Genomic DNA, 20,453 nt, shown 5'->3' on the forward strand with positions numbered 1-20,453 from the left:
TAATTCCAATGCAGTCACTGTTCGTCTATGTCTTCATTTACCACTCGGGAAACAGTTCGCTGTCAGGCACGTATTCTACTGTCTTGCGTTCTTTATTCACTCCATTGGTGGCCCGGATTTAGGTAATTTAAAATGTTTCTGAGTAAGTCAAATTAAATCACATGACGTACTGTCGCCCGGGAGATCTAAAGTTCATGATCTAAAGTCTACAGTATGTTAATTTGCCTGGCTGTGATATGAAGCAAGCAAAGCATAGCGGTACATACAGTATACAGCCGGAACCAGCCAGTTATAGACATGCTCCTTCTGAGCAGATAATGAAAGGCTAGCCCCACCACATCTGGATGGACTAGCATAGATACACAATGTCATTTCACTCAGGAGTTATCTGTGTTCTTGTACATGCAGGGACAGTCTGTGGCTGTGTCTAGTAAACAGTGGCACCAGCATTGTGGCTGGCTTTGCTGTGTTCTCAGTTCTGGGGTTCATGGCCCACAAGCAGGGAATACCCATTGACATGGTTGCTGAATCAGGTACAACATTTACTAATTTCCTGTATGATATTGGGGTGATGTTTAGCTAGATGTTATTATAATACACTTTAATAAAGGTTATAGTATGTCATGGATGAATACCAAATCATTCTGATTGGCTGGATTAATTCATTTAAAATAACCTTGTGCCTCTGGAAGGTAGTGATGAGAAAGATTCCCAAGGGTATGACTTGCAAGCATTCACGTCAGACAACTCCAGAAGGTGACCTATCTTATTGTGCTCCCGTAGCTAAAGTGTTTTTATTATTATTATTATTAGAATCATCTGCAATCATCTACATCTGCGTTATTCTTCTGACCAAATGAAAACCATAAACTCAACTCAACTCAACTCATGATCATGATGACATTTGAAGATTGGAGATTAAGCCTTGGCGGAGGTCTGCACTCTAATAGTTCACACTAATGCATTCTAATAGTTTCAGGTGAAATAGCTCCACATACAATCATTCAGAAGGACCTCTTTAAAGGAACACACTTATTTGCCATCTTCACCAGAGTCAGAGAAGATTGATATCACTTTCATCCAGGGGTGCAGTCGTAATATGGGCGGAGGCCAAACGGTATCCTATTATTATGCAAACTTATCACCTAGACTTTGCATAATAATAGGATGCGCGCACTTCGAAGCCCAAACGCCGTTTGACCGCGGTTGCCCAGCACTGCACCACTGCTTTCATCTCTGTGTGTCCAATAGCCCCAGAGGGAGGTCCAGGTGCATGCTATCCTAGCACAAGCAGAATAAATACAACTTCCAATAACTCAGAAACTGTCACATAGAGATGAAATTGATATCAATCTTCTCATGTGAATCTGGGAAGTGTATTTAAAAACAGACATATCAACTAATAACAATGTCTTAATTAATTGACTAAGACCAGATGGAGCTATGAGGGGCAGGCCTAGTCTTTGCACTGTGGATGCCATCTCTTGTGTCCATCCAGGTCCTGGGTTGGTGTTTATAACGTTCCCCCAGGCTGCAGCACTGATGCCCCTTCCTCAGCTCTGGACCATTTGCTTCTTCATCATGCTCATCCTGCTAGGCCTGGACACTCAGGTGAGATACAACTGTGCTAACTTGTGTTAGAAGAAACACAAAATCTGAGATAGAGTTTCTACTGACATGGGGGTGAGTACCGGTAGATAATGACAGAATTTCCCTATTAAATTGTTTATACTCATATACTATACTGTGCCCAGCCCCAAAACCATACCCGGACTCTGACAAATAAACTGGTTGAAATGATTAACCGAGCTGTGTTCATTGTATGTAGGCTAACACGCTAACATGAGAAGATCAGGCAAAGACTGTAGTGTGCCAGTATTTGTACTGTGAAAAGATATCATCTTCTCTCTTTTTGTCTGTGTCTCTTCAGTTTGTTGGCCTGGAGACAGTGATCTCCTCAGTGAGTGACTTGTTCCCAGTGCAGCTGCGCAGACCCTGGCATAGAGAGATCTTTGTCCTGCTCTTCTGTCTCATCAGCTTCCTGGTCCTGATCTGTCTCACCACTGAGGTTCTGCATCAACCAACCAACCAATCAATCAGTCAGTCAGTCAGTCAGTCAGTCAGTCAGTCAGTCAGTCAGTCAGTCAGTCAGTCAGTCAGTCAGTCAGTCAATCAATCTACTGTATCAAGCAGTCAGTCAATCAATCAATCAATAAATAAACTAGTATGTCAGTCAGTCAGTCAGTCAATCAATCAATCTACTGTATCAAGCAGTCAGTCAGTCAGCCAATCAATCAATCAATCAATCAATCAATCAATCAATCAATCAATCAATCAATCAATCAAAACTTTATTCATATTTCACATTTCATGCCGGTGGGGTGGTATTCTGGTCGTTGTAAATAGCGACTCCTACAGGTCGGTCAGGGCGCCTGCACAGCAAAGAAGGGATGTGATGAAGGTAGTGTGACCTCCCACGCGTTACACTTCACCAATGAGAGTCCGAGCTGGCAGGTGAAAAGAGCTGGCTGTCTCCTATGTGACGGAGGAAGCATCTGATAGACTTCAGGACTCCCTAGACCGACCAGTGGGGGGCACATGCGAGCAACGACCAGGAAGGGGAGGGGGGAATTGGCATAACGACTAAATTGGGATGGGAGAAAATCAGAGAAAAACAGGAGAAAATGTAAAAAATGCAACCTCTTGAAATTACATACATACCAACTCTGGGGTACTGTGGTACCCTCACAGTACACCCTCGCACCATTTTGAGAGCGAAGCGACAATCTAAAATTCATTGTGTTGGTTTTGGTCCAACTAAACTAATTAACGTTAGCGCTGATATGTCTATGAACTTTACCTTTCTTGTCAACAAGATACAAAATCTTGTAACCAGCAGGCCCTGTCTGGTTAAATACCTTGCTTGTGTTCTCCAGGGAGGAGTGTACGTCTTCCAGCTGGTGGACTACTATGGCTGCAACGGAGCTTGTCTTCTCTTCGTTGCTCTGGCTGAGACCCTGGCAGTCGGTTGGGCCTTTGGTGTGTGACACCATTACCTGTTTCAGACACAGCTTGCTGCCATTGACTGTACAGTATACAAAATGACTTTTGGGGGGGCTATATACAGGTAGGACTTTCCTCTTGTAGTAATCGGCACTTGCTGTACTTGAGTGTTGATGTAGCCTACTGAGTGAGGATAGAGGTACACACTGCACAGCAGTCACTAGCTGGGTTAGACTACAATTACAGTAGCCAATAGCTGGGTTAGACTACAATCACATCAGTCATTAGCTGGGTTAGATTACAATCACAACAGTCACTAGCTGGGTTAGACTACAATCACATCAATCGCTAGCTGGGTTAGACTACAGTCACAGCAGTCAATAGCTGGGTTAGACTACAATCACAACAGTCACTAGCTGGGTTAGACTACAATTACATCAGTCGCTAACTGGGTTAGACTACAATCACATCAATCGCTAGCTGGGTTAGACTACAGTCACAGCAGTCAATAGCTGGGTTAGACTACAATTACATCAGTCGCTAACTGGGTTAGACTACAATTACATCAGTCGCTAACTGGGTTAGACTACAGTCACAGCAGTCACTAGCTGGGTTAGACTACAACCACAGCAGTCACTAGCTGGGTTAGACTACAATCACAACAGTCACTAGCTGGGTTAGACTACAGTCACAACAGTCACTAGCTGGGTTAGACTACAACCACAGCAGTCACTAGCTGGGTTAGACTACAATCACAACAGTCACTAGCTGGGTTAGACTACAGTCACAACAGTCACTAGCTGGGTTAGACTACAATTACAGTAGCCAATAGCTGGGTTAGACTACAATTACATCAGTCACAACTGGGTTAGACTACAATTACAGTAGCCAATAGCTGGGTTAGACTACAATTACAGCAGTCAATAGCTGGGTTAGATTACAATCACAACAGTCACTAGCTGGGTTAGACTACAATCACAGCAGTCAATAGCTGGGTTAGACTACAATCACAGCAGTCACTAGCTGGGTTAGACTACAATCACATCAATCTCTAGCTGGGTTAGACTACAGTCACAACAGTCACTAGCTGGGTTAGACTACAATTACATCAGTCGCTAACTGGGTTAGACTACAGTCACGGCAGTCACTAGCTGGGTTAGACTACAGTCACAGCAGTCAATAGCTGGGTTAGACTACAGTCACAGCAGTCAATAGCTGGGTTAGACTACAATCACAACAGTCACTAGCTGGGTTAGACTACAATCACATCAATCGCTAGCTGGGTTAGACTACACTCACAGCAGTCACTGGCTGGGTTAGACTACAATCACAGCAGTCACTAGCTGGGTTAGACTACACTCACAGCAGTCACTGGCTGGGTTAGACTACAATCACAGCAGTCACTAGCTGGGTTAGACTACAATTACATCAGTCGCTAACTGGGTTAGACTACAATCACAGCAGTCACTAGCTGGGTTAGACTACAATTACATCAGTCGCTAACTGGGTTAGACTACAATCACATCAATCGCTAGCTGGGTTAGACTACAGTCACAGCAGTCAATAGCTGGGTTAGACTACAGTCACAGCAGTCACTAGCTGGGTTAGACTACAGTCACAGCAGTCAATAGCTGGGTTAGACTACAGTCACAGCAGTCAATAGCTGGGTTAGACTACAATCACATCAGTCACTAGCTGGGTTAGACTACAGTCACAGCAGTCAATAGCTGGGTTAGACTACAATCACATCAGTCATTAGCTGGGTTAGACTACAGTCACAGCAGTCACTAGCTGGGTTAGACTACACTCACAGCAGTCACTAGCTGGGTTAGACTACAGTCACAGCAGTCACTAGCTGGGTTAGACTACAACCACGGCAGTCACTAGCTGGGTTAGACTACAATCACAGCAGTCACTGGCTGGGTTAGACTACAATCACAGCAGTCACTAGCTGGGCTAGACTACAATCACATCAATCGCTAGCTGGGTTAGACTACAGTCACTAGCTGGGTTAGACTACAGTCACTAGCTGGGTTAGACTACAATCACTAGCTGGGTTAGACTACAGTCACTAGCTGGGTTAGACTACAGTCACTAGCTGGGTTAGACTACAATCACTAGCTGGGTTAGACTACAGTCACTAGCTGGGTTAGACTACAGTCACTAGCTGGGTTAGACTACAATCACTAGCTGGGTTAGAGTACAGTCACTAGCTGGGTTAGACTACAGTCACTAGCTGGGTTAGACTACAGTCTCTAGCTGGGTTAGACTACAATCACAGCAGTCACTAGCTGGGTTAGACTACAATCACAGCTGTCACTAGCTGGGTTAGACTACAATCACAGCTGTCACTAGCTGGGTTAGTCTAAAATACACTATCACTATAACAATGCACGACCGTGGCGGCTAGGTGGTGTAGTGGGCAAGGCACTCGCCACCAATGTGGAGACGCTGGGTTCGCGTGTTCGAATCCAGCTCTCCACATTGTTTTCAGTTTAGCTGGTCGTCCGCAGTAATACACATTGGCCGTATTACGGGGAGGGAAACTGAAGGGTGGGGATCGGGCGCTGTGGACAGCGACTCCTACAGGTCGGTTGGTGCGCCTGCGCAGTAGAATCAGGAAGTGTCGGGGGCAGCGTGAGCCTCCCACGCGTTACTCCTCGCCACTGAGAGATCGAGCTGCGCAGGTGAAAAGATGCGACTGCTGTTACCTCAAGTACCGGAGGGGACTTGTGCTATGTATGACTTAGTCCACATTGCAGCCGGCTTGTGGGAGGCAAGAAACAGCGTTCGTGACAGGGGAGGGTTGAATTGGATGATACGAAATTGGGATGGGAGAAAATATAGAAAATGGGAGAAAAAGTGGATAAAAAAAACAATGCACGACCGTATGGACTGTAATGGCACCACAAACTTCACACAAACAACATGGCCAACTTCAGACAGAAACAGGCCCGTTTGAGCTCTACTGTAGGTATGCACAGTGCTATATAGCAATACACTACAACATCATGGCCCATAATGGCCATCACAAACTTCACCAAAAATATAATGAAATATAATACTTTGTATCATTCAGGGGCTGACCGTTTGCATGATGTCATTGAAGACATGACAGGCCAGAGGCAGTGCTTCCTCTTTAGAGTGTGCTGGAAGTACCTCACTCCTCTAGTCTGTGTGGTGAGTCACACAACAGTCAGCTGCTGGATCCTATAGAATAGTAGAGGATAACCGTAATTTGACTATTGCTATTGCTATTTCATTATAGCTATTTTGATTAACCATTCATCTCATCGTTTCCAGGGTTCATTGGTCTTCTTCTTCTTGGACTACCAGCCCCTGAAGTCAAACCGGGGCTATGTGTACCCAGACTGGGCCTACGTGGTGGGCTGGGTCATGGCCCTATCCTCCATACTGCTGTTGCCCATCTGGGCCATTGGCAAGGTCTGCCTCACTGCAGGAAGCCTCCAGCAGGTTGGTGCTGAGACAGAGAGGGAGGCAGACAGACACACACACACACATATACACACGCACGCACACGCACACACACACATATACACACACACACATATACACACGCACACACACACACACACACACACACACACACACACACACACACACACACACACACATATACACACACACGCACACACACACACACACACACACAAACACACACACACACACATATACACACACACGCACACACACACACACACACACACACACACACACACACACACACACACACACACACACACACACACACATATACACACGCACACACACACACACACACATATACACACACACACACACACCTCTGCATTCTATCTCACTGTTACTCATTTTACTCTGTATTGTATATGTATATTGACTTTACTTACTTTTTAATTACTTCATAATAACTTTTTTTTTTTAACTTAATTTTACTGTATGTAGTGTAACGGAGGTACCGCAGTATATCCACAGTCACGGGTACAAGTAGTGACGTGGCTGTGGATGGTAAGCGGTGCTGCAAGTAAACTCACTCCCCAGAGGCATCCAGACCCGGAAGCAAGAAGTGAATTCACTTCTTGCTTAGTGGTCTGTGATGCCGCCCGCGACGTGTTCAACTCCCACTCAGGGCGATCCCTTAACAGGGGTCGAATCGACTAAAACACAACACAGACAAGATCACACCGGCTACAGTAGCACACTCTCAGGGGCTCATACAGAAACAAGCATTTCATTATAAAGTATTCTGTATTTTGTTGTGACAAATAATAAACAAACATGAAACAAACTTGAACTTGAACACACACAGACACGCACGCACGCACACACACACACACACACACACACACACACACACACACACACAACTCACTAGCTGGGTTAGACTACAATTACAGTAGCCAATAGCTGGGTTAGACTACAATCACATCAGGCACTAGCTGGGTTAGACTACAATCACAGCAGGCACTAGCTGGGTTAGACTACAATCACATCAGGCACTAGCTGGGTTAGACTACAATCACAGCAGGCACTAGCTGGGTTAGACTACAATCACATCAATCGCTAGCTGGGTTAGACTACAATCACAGCAGTCACTAGCTGGGCACACACACACATATACACACGCACGCACACACACACACACACACACGCACACACACACACACACACACACATATACACACACACACACACCTCTGCATTCTATCTCACTGTTACTCATTTTACTCTGTATTGTATATGTATATTGACTTTACTTACTTTTTAACTTTTTAATTACTTCATAATTACTTCTTTTTTTTTTAACTTAATTTTACTGTATGTAGCACACTCTCAGGGGCTCATACAGAAACAAGCATTTCATTATAAAGTATTCTGTATTTTGTTGTGACAAATAATAAACAAACTTGAAACAAACTTGAACTTGAACACACACGCACGCGCACACACACACAGACACACACACACACACACACACACACACACACACACACACACACACACACACACACACACACACACACACACACATTCCCTGAGGGTTTGGGTCATGCCAAACCTACAGTGTATCAAACTTAGTGAAATAGCTACAAATAAAATGTCTGATCCATGACTTATATTTAATCACATTGGACAACAGCTGGTAGTCTGTAAAATGACCACCAGCAAAGAAAATGCTGTCATTATATGTATATCAAATCCAGCATATTCTACTGTATGGAATCTTTCTATTCTAAATCCAGAATCGACTGTATCTTTTTCTATGTTACATCTAACATATTCTAATGTATCTTTCTATGTTAAATCTAACATATTCTACTGTATAAGATAAGATAAGATAAGATAAGATATTCCTTTATTAATCCCCTTGGGGAAATTCCCATAATAATTATATATATACATATATATAATCTGGTATATTCTAATCAACTGTATGTTTCTATGTCGTGCCCTACTGTATGGAGACTTTGGGCTTCTATTTTCAAAAAAAGAATGTATTATACTGTTCAAGTGTGTATTTAATTGTTTGCCCCCCCCCCCAACAGCGGCTGTCTATCCTCTGTCGCCCTGCAGATGACCTCACTACTACGACATTGCAGCAGAAACATACAGAACATTCTCCACCTCAAACAGAGATGGAGCTGTTAACCACATAATCCTAAAACATTATGAGTATCATTAAATTAAGTGTTACATTTCTGATGCATTTCTTTTATTGGGTATCCTGCAGCATGAGTGGCATAATGCCCTAGCCTAGTTCTTCTCTGTGTAAATATTAAAGTAGCAGACATGTAAATGATATAACGCAACAGTGATCAATGCACATTGTGTTAATAAGTACCAAAAATAGCTGTAACAGTAGTAGTTTCATTCATTCATTCATAGTTCTGCCGTTCTGTCCCGCTGAAATCAAGTCCACAGGAAGGCCAAAGTGGAACTAAATGTAGCTCCGTGAACCATGTGATATCCTGTCGGCGAGATCAAAGCGTGTCGCAACTCTCAATTATACGGCTCTGGGGAGGGGTTGTAAGGGCGGGGACTTCCGTTTTTAGATTTTTTTTCAAAATAAACTTTTTTTTTATTATTTTTTTTTTTCAAAATAAATGTTTTTTTAGTGTCAGAAATAAAAGATTAAAAAAAAATTATTTTCAATTTTCAGAATGTGTGTATTCCAAGGTCTTAAGAAAAATACAATATCTTCACAATATGTATATGTGTATTCCAAGGTTTTCAGAATAAACATTTCAAATGTGTGTATCTTAAGAATAAATGTGTGTGGGTGTGTGTGTGTGTGTGTGTGTGTGTGTGTGTGTGTGTGTGGTTTAAGTTACAGAATTAAGAATAAATACATTTAGTGTATTCCAAATACCAAATGTAAAATACAATGTATTATTCTTCAGAAATGTTCAATAGCCGTTCTGTCAGTATGCTGTTTGTGAGTGTGTGTGTAGAAAGAATTCTCCCTCTCAGTAGACTGTCTCCACTCCGTAGGCTGAAATGACGCTCTGGAGGTTCACTGCAGTTCTGAAACTGTCACGATTCTGAAAGTGACACCCCCTTAGCTGTCATAGAGGAGGGGTGTATGGATAGCGAATACGGAAGCCTAAAACTAGTGTATGCAGCTTCTGTCAAGTCTAATAGATTTACGACGTGTCTTACTTCCCCCTTTCTGTAGAAAAAACTCCCCCAAGGTGTGGCTGTGTGTGTATGTGTCTGTGTGTGATTCTTTTTTTTTTTAAAGAAAATTACAAATGTGCCTATATTTTAGTTTCTTGGAGATTGCATGTTTGTGTGATTATTTTTTAAGAAAATGCAATGTCACAATCTTTAGACATTGGTGTTCAGAAAATTACAAATGTAATGTGCCTATATTTTTTTGTTTCATATGGAAGAGTGCGTTTAAGCAAAAGTCTAAATAAAAAGAAAATACAAATGTAAATGAATAATAGGCTGATTTGTTTGAAAAAGAGTGATAACTTGTAAATAGGGGTTCTAACTAACCACAATAAGTATGTATGTATGTATGTAATAGTGTTTGTGTGTGTGTATGTGTGTGTGTGTGTGTGTGTGTGTGTGTGGAGGATTTTTTATTTATTTTTTTAAGAAAAATACTGTGAGGATTCTGTGAGGATTGGCCCATTCCCACCACACGCTTCAAGGTACTGTGAGGAGGATTGGCTCATTGCCACCACACGCTTCTAGGTCAAGTACCAATTGCCGTCACGCACCTGTCGGTTGTTTGTAATCAGCGCCCAGAGCCCTTCATATACTCGGGTCTTTCTGTCAATCGTTGTCGGGTCGTTTTGGATTACCACTGCTACTGCCTGTTCCCCCCGTTGTTGTGCCTCGTCTGTTTTTCTTCAGGACGTCTATGGAAGTTGCCGCTGTTGTGTATCTCTATCATCCGTTGGAGCTGTGCCTCGTTGCCCGCTTTGCGCATTTGCGCTTTGGTGAGTTTTTGGAACAAACCTTTTTGGATTCTCTGTTTTCTGTGTGTTTGGATAACACTGAAGATTTGCCGTTTTTGTTTTGTACTGGACTCAGCTAAACTTGTGTGTTTGGATAACACTGAAGATTTGCCGTTTTTGTTTTGTACTGGACTCAGCTCAGTGATGCCGGTAACGCGTTACTAAGTAACGCGTTATTGTAATCTGATTACTTTCCCCCGAAAATAGTAATCTAACGCGTTAATCTTTAAAAGCCAGTAATCTGATTGCAGTTACTTGTCCAAGTGGCTGTGCATTACTATTTCGTTACTATCTCATCATAAATTCATAATGCAGGCGGAATGCAGTATTTTATTTCGTTTTCGACAGTCAAAAATACATTTTGAGCTGTTTTTCTTTTGGGAGTGACGTAGTGTGGCAGTGAAAGGGTTACACAAGAATGTGTCCCCGCGGCGTGACTGGACACTCTGTCTGTGAGTGACATCTGCTTTGGTACAATCACATTCCCCATCCACAGTCTGCGAATCAGAGGCAGAGTAGGGCGGGTCTTCACAGCACGTCATGTGACATATGCGCCAATCGTGTGACAGCAGGGCTCCGTCGTCGGAGAATTCCACCCCAAAACGCTTGGCAAAATTAAAAGTGAGTTTCTGTTCAGACTTCCATCCCAAAACGCTCGTATAGCCTCAGTCACTACTTCACGTTCATATGCGGAGGAAACAAAATACTGTCTACCGCTAAAAACAGCACATCCAATTGCATTGAAAGCATCTGGAATCACAACACTGGGGGACCCTGATGTAAACAAGACAAAAGTCTTTCTCTGGTCTGCATCCCCTTAACAATTGTATGTATTGAGCTGTACTGTACTGTACCCATTTTGCAATCTGTTAATAAAGTTTTCATTCATTCATTCATTCATTCACTAGCCGACGCTTCGACTAGGTACAGGAGGACTCGGAGGCCAGCCAAACAGCAAAAGAGAGAGATTGTTTCTTTCCCTTTTGATTAATGTATATTTGATGGTGGCAGAGCAAAAGCTCTTATTTGCCAGATTTACAGTTAATTTACATGTTAAAGAGAGACTGATTGTATGTTTATAGAGAGACATTTATAAAAACAATTTAATAGTTACAGTTGATATAATTGAATAGTTCAGCCTGCATTTGTTAGATGTGAATGGATATACTGTACACTGGTTTTGTAAAACCACTGGCTGGCTGCTCTAATGCTGTGAGCATCATAGACTGTTGCTTTACCATACTTGATGGTACAGAAGCTGAAGCACTAGTTTAACAATTTACGTTATGTGCAGAGAAACAAGTTAAAAACAATTTATGCACTTTCAATAAAGCGTTTAAAAAAAAACGACGACGTTTAAAAGGGGAACGACGACGACTTCGTAACCTAGTTACTTTCAAAGTAACTAAGTTACTCTGATAATCAAGTAATCAGTAAAGTAACTTGGATTACTTTTTAAAGGAGTAATCAATAATCAGTAATCGGATTACTTTTACAAGTAATCTGTGGCATCACTGGTTGGTAACACTGAAGATTAAGTCACGTGGGATTGTACTGGGCTCAGCTAAACTTGTGTGTTGGTAACACTGAAGATTAAGTCACGTGTGTTTATACTGGACTCAGCTAAGGAGGACTGGACTGCCTCTGTATTCCGTTGGCTTGTGTATTGACCACTCTCTCTCTCTCTCCGTTCCTCCCCGAGTTGGATCCTGGAGTAGCTGCAGAGCCGCAGAGACAGTGGCGCTACGCCGCTTCTCCATTCTCAATACCGGGACGATCTGCAGAGCCGCTAAAATATATGGGTGTTACAGCATGCTGTTTTGCCAACGGGGGACAGGGCTAGTGTTTAAGTCATATGCTTGGAGGCTAAGTTCTCCTAGATGGCTGCATCACAGGGTTGAGGGGCTGATTACAAACACCGTTGTAAAACCGGTGAAGCGTTTTATTTAAAAAATTGATTCTTTTAAAAAGGCTGCATTACAGTGTTTTTTGTATTATTCACATTAATTATAAAAGTTAAAGACATGATAGCTTAAAGAGTTGGGGTGAAAATATAAGTGCTGAAATATCTGTCTGTGAGGATCTCAGTGTGTGTGAGGGGTGTGAACTAGTGCACTGCAACCTTGCCCAGGCCCGACGGGGCCCGGCCCGGCCCGGCGGGTTCGGGCTGGGTAGGGCTTTTTTTTAATAAATAATTCGGGCTCGGCCGGGCCCGGGCACCGCCGTTTTTTTAATTTTTTTTTCATATAACTAGGGTTATAGGATAACCTTCGCAGCGCGCAGGGAGAACTCAGGGGACAAGTTCAACTCGATTGGTTGTGTTGGAATATAGCCAGTTGGCGAACGTTTTAATTTGTTCTTGGGATGTATGTAGCCGGTTGGCGAAGTTTAGTTTCAACGCGTTGCTGACGTCGTGGTGAGTGATGTTTATTATTTGCTGGGTTGCTACCTGTTTTGTTGTGCTTTTCATTATGTTGCTCTGCTCGAAATCTGATTTCTGTTTGTTTGTATAGTGACTGAGTAGGCTATTGTGTGTTGTGTGTGTGTGTGTGTGTCAAAGAAGATTCTATAGCCTTCAATACATTTTACGAGGCTGATGTGTGAGTCAGTCTATAAGCGAGCACTGGGAGAGGCGAACAGGCTATGTAAATGCTTCTTAGTTTTCAGCGTTATTTAGGCAGACCTATTGGACATTTTCGTTTTTGTTTATTTATTAAGTTAATATATAAAGTGTTTAGAATATTTAAAACAAAAAAATAATTTAATATTTTAATAATAATAATTTTTTCGGGTTTTCACGCAGGCTAGGGCTTAAAATATTATTTACAGTCGGGCTTATTTTCGGGCAGGGCCTGAAGTTCACGGGCTCGGGCAGGGCTCGGGCTTTATTTCAAGGCCCTTGCAGACCACTAGTGTGAACAGGGGCCCTGTTATAGGTGTCAAAACACCGCATGGGGCATGAAGTTTAGGGGACAGGCAAACTCAGATGTTACAGGCAACATGGAAGTTAGTGTACAACATTATACTCATAACATATTTTTTGTTCACACAATGGATGGGTTCACATGTTTTCACACATATTTTTTCTTAAAAAATTTCCCCATAAACATGCATTTGTCCTAATAAACTAACCTACACTATAACATGCAGCACTTTGATAAATACTGTTACACAGCTGACAGAGTTGTAATACCAACTATTTGACAGTTTGGGACACGGTGCTGACCATATAGATAGCTGTATTTCTTATTTCGTAAAACTAATACAATGTAGAATGGAAAATGAGTCTTTGACAAGGTTATATAGGGGTGAGTGGATCCTCAGTGGCTCGCCTTCAGATGGTGCAGAACGCCGCTGCTCGTCTTTTAACTGGCACTCGTAAATACGACCACATCTCACCGATTTTATTTTCACTCCACTGGCTCCCAGTGCACTTTAGGATTCATTTTAAAATAATTGTATTTGCTTTTAAAGCTCTTCATGACCTTGCTCCACCCTACCTCTCTGAGCTGTTGCAGGTCTATACACCTTCTCGCTCTCTCAGGTCAGCTGACCAGCTGCTCCTAGTAGTGCCTACAACTAGGCGTAAGCTCAGGGGGGACCGTGCTTTCTCCGTTGTCGCCCCCAAAATGTGGAATGAGCTGCCACTGCAGATTAGGCAGGCCTCATCACTGCCCCGTTTCAAAGGCCTCCTTAAGACCCACCTTTTCTCTCTGGCTTTCGACACCATGTAGCTTGTTGATTTTATGATCTTATTGTCTTACTGTGTTGTTGTTGTATCGTTTTGTTACTGTGTCCTTTGCTTTTAAATATTTGTTTTTAAGTACTCTGATCTATTTAAATTTGTATTGCTCTCCAGCACATATTTACCTAATGTTTTTTATCTCTGTTTTGGTACTCTTGTTTTTTTAATCTATTTTTAGTGCTGCTAATAGTTTTTAATATGCTCCCCCTGTACAGCACTTTGTGCCCCTGTGGCTGTTAAAGCGCTTTATAAATAAAGTTGGATTGGATTGGATTGGATTAAGAGGTAGCAGATCAGAGAAAGACTCTAGTCTTGTTTACATCAGAATCCCCCATTTTCAATACATCAGGGCATACATGACATACAGATAGACTGTAATGCTACATCGATACATTTAGAAGATAGCAGATTACAAATACAGCACTGTTTGTGAAAACAGTCCAGAAAATAGGTGTCTGTCCAAGCTGTTTTAACTGTTTCATATGTCTTAAATTAAGACTTATTTCATGGATATAGATCACTTCAAAGCCTGAATGTCCATATACTGTTTAGGCCTACATTTTTAGGTCAACTTCCCCTTTTTAGCACGGTTCAAACCGTACCAACACATCTAACCCCCATTTATGTCACAGCACCACTGAAAATTAGGACAAAGTTATGGTAAAAGGCGTTCTATGCTAGCTAGACCTTCTGTGATAGCTATGTCTATAATGGACTTTCAAAAACGTTGAAACTGTAGACCATTCACCACCCTATCTGATTTTAAAGTTCCAAATTAAGGGGATTTAAAGAATGAGAAGGGCTAATGTCCCTGCATCATTGTATAACGTGGTGTTATATTTTATATTTATGACCTGACCATCTCTCCCATACCAACCTCCTGCAGATCAATAACTTCCATCCTCTTTTTTACCCTGAAAAACCCCATTCAATATAGTTTGCGATACCTCAAATGTAATGTTCAGAAAATATGTATTTTTAGGTCTTTTGTTGTTGCAGTCAATTGGGACCAGGTCTAGCTAAAAAAGAAAGGGGGGTCAATGATCTCAAATTAGGGATGTCCGATATTATCGGCCGACCGATATTATCGGCCGATATCGGCAGTAAAATGTGATATAGGAAAATATCGGTATCGGTAAAAAAAAAAAAAAAAAAAAAATAACAATATATATATATATTTTTTTTTTTTTACAAACTTTGAATCATAGCCACGTTAATAATGCTTGTAATAAACCAAACCGTTTGTAAATCCATCAATATTTCAGCGAGTTATGAGTATTTTTGTCTGTGCAGCTCACTCACCCTCACTCAAGGCTGACTGGAGCAAGATGGCGGCGGTTCAGCGACGCTGGTGACTCCTATCTAGTGTTCTATATATATCTATGGGTGAGCCGACCCAGACGTCTATCGGTGCGTGCTTGATGACATCATCAAACCGCGTCGTCACTTGCAGCATACATGTAACAACTAACAACAAGTCCGCGAGTGGAGCCCGAACAGCTAACGTTATGTCTCTGATTTGGAATTATTTCAAAGTGTCTCCAGATAAGAAAGTTGCCATTTGCAATGACTGTAAAACGGAGGTTATGCGAGGAGGAACCAAGATATCTTCCTTCAATACAACGAATTTAATCTCCCACCTTAAGAAGAAGCACCCGGAGATATATGCAGCATTTGTGAAAGCAAACGAAGAAAAGAAGATAAGTGAGACACCGAAAAAAGTTAAACCCACGATGCAGTTGTCTCTTAACGAGTCGGTCTATAAAAAACTAAAATACAGCAAGGACCACCCCAGGACGAAAGCCATCAATCAGAAAATCATCGAGTGTATCGCACTGGATAACCAGCCGTTTTCGATCGTGCAAGACACCGGATTCACCAAACTTGTGGAGTATCTCGAGCCACGCTTTGCCATGCCCAGTCGTAAGTATTTCACAGATATCTGCTTGCCCGAGTTGTACAATAGTGTGTACAGTCACATCGAGAAGCTAATTTCAAATGCTGTGTCCATTAGCTTCACAACAGATATCTGGTCTTCAAGCGTTAGCCCGATTAGCATGTTGAGCTTGACTGCACAATGGCTGGATGCGGACTTTGTGCTGAAAAAGGCTGTGCTTAATACCCAAGAGTGCCGTGGGTCTCATACAGCAGTAGCGATCTCAGCTGCTTTTGAAGGGATGTTTGAGGCGTGGAAAATCCCCAAGTCAAAAGTACAAGTTGTGGTGAGGGATAACGCACGTAACATGGCTAAAGCTACGACGGAGTTTGGTGTGAAAAGTCTGCCCTGCATGGCGCACAGCTTGCAGCTGGCAGTGAACGGAGGTGCCCTGTCTCAACGCAGCATCGCAGAGGCTCTGGCTGTGGGGAGGAAAGTGGTAGGACACTTCAAGCACTCACCGCTAGCTTACAGTCGTTTGGAAGACATACAGAAGGAACTCAACGTGCCTGTTAAAAGGCTTCAACAGGATGGCGCCACCAGGTGGAATTCCTCCTTCTATATGATGCAGAGTCTGGTGGAGCAGAAGAGGGCTTTAAGTGCATATGTTGCTGATTATGAACTCCCTGCAACATTAACAGCAACTCAATGGGGTATTCTGGAGAAGATGATCACCCTACTGGAACCCTTTGAACAGCTGACCAGGGACATCAGCTCTGCCGAGGCTACTGCTGCAGATGTCATCCCTGGTGTGGTGTCTCTGACACGGCTGCTTACCAAGAGTGATGAAGCACAGGACAAAGGTGTGAAAACAGCCAAACATACTCTACTAGAAGCTGTCAGTGACCGCTTCCATTGTGTGCAAGGAGAACCTCTTTATGCCATTGCAACCATGGTTGATGCTCGTTACAAAGATCGTTATTTTGACAACGACAAGAAGGAGGAAGCACGCAATATGCTTCTGAAAGTTGTGGAAAGAATGGCCAGTGGCAGTGATGATCAGCAAAGAGAGGCTGCAGATGGTCAGGAAGACCAGGACCCCCCACCTAAGAAGACCCGAACTGGAAGCCCGAAACTGAAGGACATGTACCAAGAAATCCTGGAGGAGAATGAACTCAGCGAACAAGCAGCTACAGGGGAGACGGCATCACAGGTGAATAATACATTTTATTAGCAAACTAATTTAATTGAATTGCAGAGTGCTTCACATGAAAATGCATATACAATTAATAAAATAAAGCTTGGATTTTGAAGAAAAGTAAATAGAATTAATTTAATTTAATGTTTGTTTTGTACATTTGTCTTTTTTTTCTTTTTCTTTAGGTGCATGCATACCTGGGGGAAGTCACCATCTTCAAGACGGAGTGCCCTTTCAACTACTGGAGGTCCAACAAGGCCCGCTTCCCTGCTATTGCCCATGTAGCACGCAAGTACCTCACTGCACCCTGCACCAGTGTCGACAGTGAACGGCTCTTCAGTGCTGTCGCCCATGTCATAGATGAGAAGCGGAATCGAATACATTGCAATAATGCTGAGATGCTGATTTTCATCCAGAAGAATCTACCTCTCACTCACAAGGACATGGAGAAAAAATAGGACAGGGTCACTGTTATATAGTCCTGTCAGCATCAGTCTTTCTTTCACTTTAATTTGTTGTACTTTAAAAAGAGGACTGGACTAATACTGTTTCTTCTGTGACATTTTTGTTTTCATTTGCACATTTGGTTACTTGAAAGAGCAGGGCTGTTTGAGCCCAGGTTGTTATTTTAGTATATTATAGTGTTTTATTAGCCAAATGATGGCCACTGGCCAGTTACATGTAGAGCTCATCTAGACTCAGGGCTTGAGCCCAGTTTATTTGAAGGATTGTGTTACCCCAAGTAGGCTAATGAGTGGGGCTGCTTAAAATAACTTAGCTTATCGTCTTCTGTTGGCGTGTTCCTTTTAAATGTGGGCTGGTCCAGCACTGCTGGAGTATTATTTTTATGTTTCAGTTATTTGCACTTTACCTCAGTTGTATAGGTACAATTTTGTTTACATTTTGTGAAGAAGTAGATATTTGTCACGATTATCTCAGGGAGAGTGTAATCCAAGCTGCTGTTGTTGACAAAATAAATATGGCACTTTTTTCCATTAAATCTAAGTATTTGTCATATTTTGCACAGATAATGCTTACCTTTAGAAAGCCTTTTGAATGCATCCAGTGAAATTATTAGTTACCTGAAATTATTATCTTTTTTTGGGGGGGAAACCCTGCATATATCGGTATCGGTTGATATCGGTATCGGAAATTGGAGTTGGACAATATCGGAATATCGGTATCGGTAAAAAAGCCAATATCGAGCATCCCTATCTCAAATGACTACATGGTAAAAAAAAAGGTTTAGCATCTTTCATGCATGAATTGGAACTAGATTGTGGTACACACGAGTAAAACAGCCATAATATTTGCAAACAGCATTGTTCTAAACAGTGTATTACAAAATCTTTGTATCTAATGTAGACAATATGCAATTATATAATTGTCACCTGAAAACATATTGCAGGATATTTAGCAGAAACTATGGTAAATGTACTTTGGTGCATCTTTAATAGTTGGGTCTGTGTGTGTGTGTGGGGGGGGGGGGGGTGAAATGGGTCCCCTTAGGTGTTAAAACGCCCTACATGGGGGTGAGAAGTTTAGCAGTTAGAGGACATGCCGACTTAGAGCAGAACTATGGAACGGTTCACATAACATAATTATCCTCTCTACTGGATTATGTAATAATAATGCACAAAGTAGATTCAAGAGAACATGCAAACTATTTATTAATTTCAGCTTACATGTCTGAAAATTTGACTTGTTCCATGACCAGATGACATACGAAGGAAACTCAAGATATTGTATGAGGTGTTTTTAAAAGAGGCGAATTAACTATTTTTTTAGTAGATTGAATCATTAGTCAGAAGGATAATGATATTTTGTCAAGGGGGTGGCATATATCACCCCCATGACACATCCCTACTTTGTAAGACAAACAGCTTTGATGTTGTAATTACAGTGATTAGGCTCGTTTGCCTGTCTAAATTCTTTTATCAATCTGCTTATTGTGTATTTTTAGGTGTTTGTTTATGTTTTATCTGTCATTTGGACCAGGGCCCCGTTCCATGTACCTGGATAACTGAGTTAGCCGGATAACTTTAGCTGGATAACTGGGTTAGCCGGACTTTCCGGTTCCATGTACGTGGATTTTCCAGATCACCATGCCAACAGATCCAAAAGTTTGAGCCTGGTCGAAAGCAGAGTTCAAGTTCAAGTTAGCCGGATCACGCAGAGCCACGCCCCCGCAAAGAAAGTGACAGCTCGTTTCCTGAAACTATTCCCACAGTCTACGATCTGCATTATACCATTCTGAATTACGTTTTTGTGCTCCATTCTTCCAGAGGGGGCTTTTGAAATGTAAAATAGACCCAAAATGCTGATATTAAATTCACTTTGTCCTAAATAATGCACGTTATATATACCGTGGCGACGGTGGCGCTCGCTCGTGCGATGTACACATTATGTGGTTATTTTAATTGTAACTGGGATTAAGATGTCTGATGAGATGCGCTGTTTGACGGATTTGAGAAATTGAATGAGCCGTTGACGTCACATGAATGAATGAGGATAAAGAAATAAAACTTCATTCAAAATAAGGAATATTCTAAACACGGGTCTCTCGTTCATTAATGTATAAACAATGAATTTATCCCATCTGGCACAGTGGCCCAGCGGTAGTGCTCAAGCCTGCCAACCTTGCGACCCGGGTTCAAATCCCGGTGTTTCCAATATGATTTTTTTGAATATAATATTAATGATTATACGCCAAAGTAGCCTGGTTTTAAGTTAAAATATTATAAATCTACATGCATTGAGGATGTCATTCTTTATATAGCTCTCAACGTGCACCAAATTGAATTATTCCTATATTGCAAAAAAAAGGAGACGACTAGGGTCTTGAACCCCGGTCGTCCGTGTGAAAGTCAAAAGAACAACCCGTTAGACCACATTGGAGATAAGTTAAAGATTGACTATACATCAATCAATGGGCAAGAGGGCCGTATCGTAATTCTGTATAACAGTTAACTAATTATTTTCGCTAGCAAGATCTCATTTGATTATTCAATCCAGCAGGCAAGTTTAAAGAAATATAATCTGATTGATTGAGGTAATGAGGGACTTAGAATTAGCCTATAGATAACGCATTTAACTTGTCGGCGAGGCGATTGAGCCGTATTGCAATCTGTCAATAAAGTCTTAAATCAATTAATCAATCAA

At 41.9% G+C, this 20,453-nt stretch overlaps 2 protein-coding genes across 2 annotated transcripts in view; both read left to right on the top strand.

The window, feature by feature from the left end:
- The window catches only part of LOC311246887 (sodium- and chloride-dependent GABA transporter 3-like), a gene marked incomplete at both ends in the record, with an annotated part of 58,070 nt that extends 48,521 nt beyond the window's left edge, over positions 1-9,549 (top strand). The window contains 6 exons of the mRNA XM_084337128.1: positions 409-533; positions 1,499-1,611; positions 1,931-2,068; positions 2,937-3,023; positions 6,307-6,477; positions 9,496-9,549. Of these exons, the coding sequence (XP_084193254.1) occupies positions 409-533; positions 1,499-1,611; positions 1,931-2,068; positions 2,937-3,023; positions 6,307-6,477; positions 9,496-9,549 (688 nt within the window). The remainder of the gene's footprint in view (positions 1-408; positions 534-1,498; positions 1,612-1,930; positions 2,069-2,936; positions 3,024-6,306; positions 6,478-9,495) is intronic.
- A 6,155-nt stretch (positions 9,550-15,704) lies between these two features.
- Positions 15,705-18,241, top strand: LOC311247209 (zinc finger BED domain-containing protein 4-like). Its single transcript, XM_084337545.1, has 2 exons — positions 15,705-17,306; positions 17,477-18,241. The coding sequence occupies exons 1-2, from the start codon at positions 15,726-15,728 to the stop codon at positions 17,747-17,749; spliced, it is 1,854 nt and encodes a 617-aa protein (XP_084193671.1). The 5' UTR covers positions 15,705-15,725; the 3' UTR covers positions 17,750-18,241.
- The last annotated feature ends 2,212 nt before the right edge of the window (positions 18,242-20,453 follow it).

This window comes from Notolepis coatsorum (assembly GCF_963971535.1).
Source record: "Notolepis coatsorum genome assembly, chromosome: 20".
Classification (NCBI taxonomy): Eukaryota; Metazoa; Chordata; class Actinopteri; order Aulopiformes; family Paralepididae; genus Notolepis; species Notolepis coatsorum.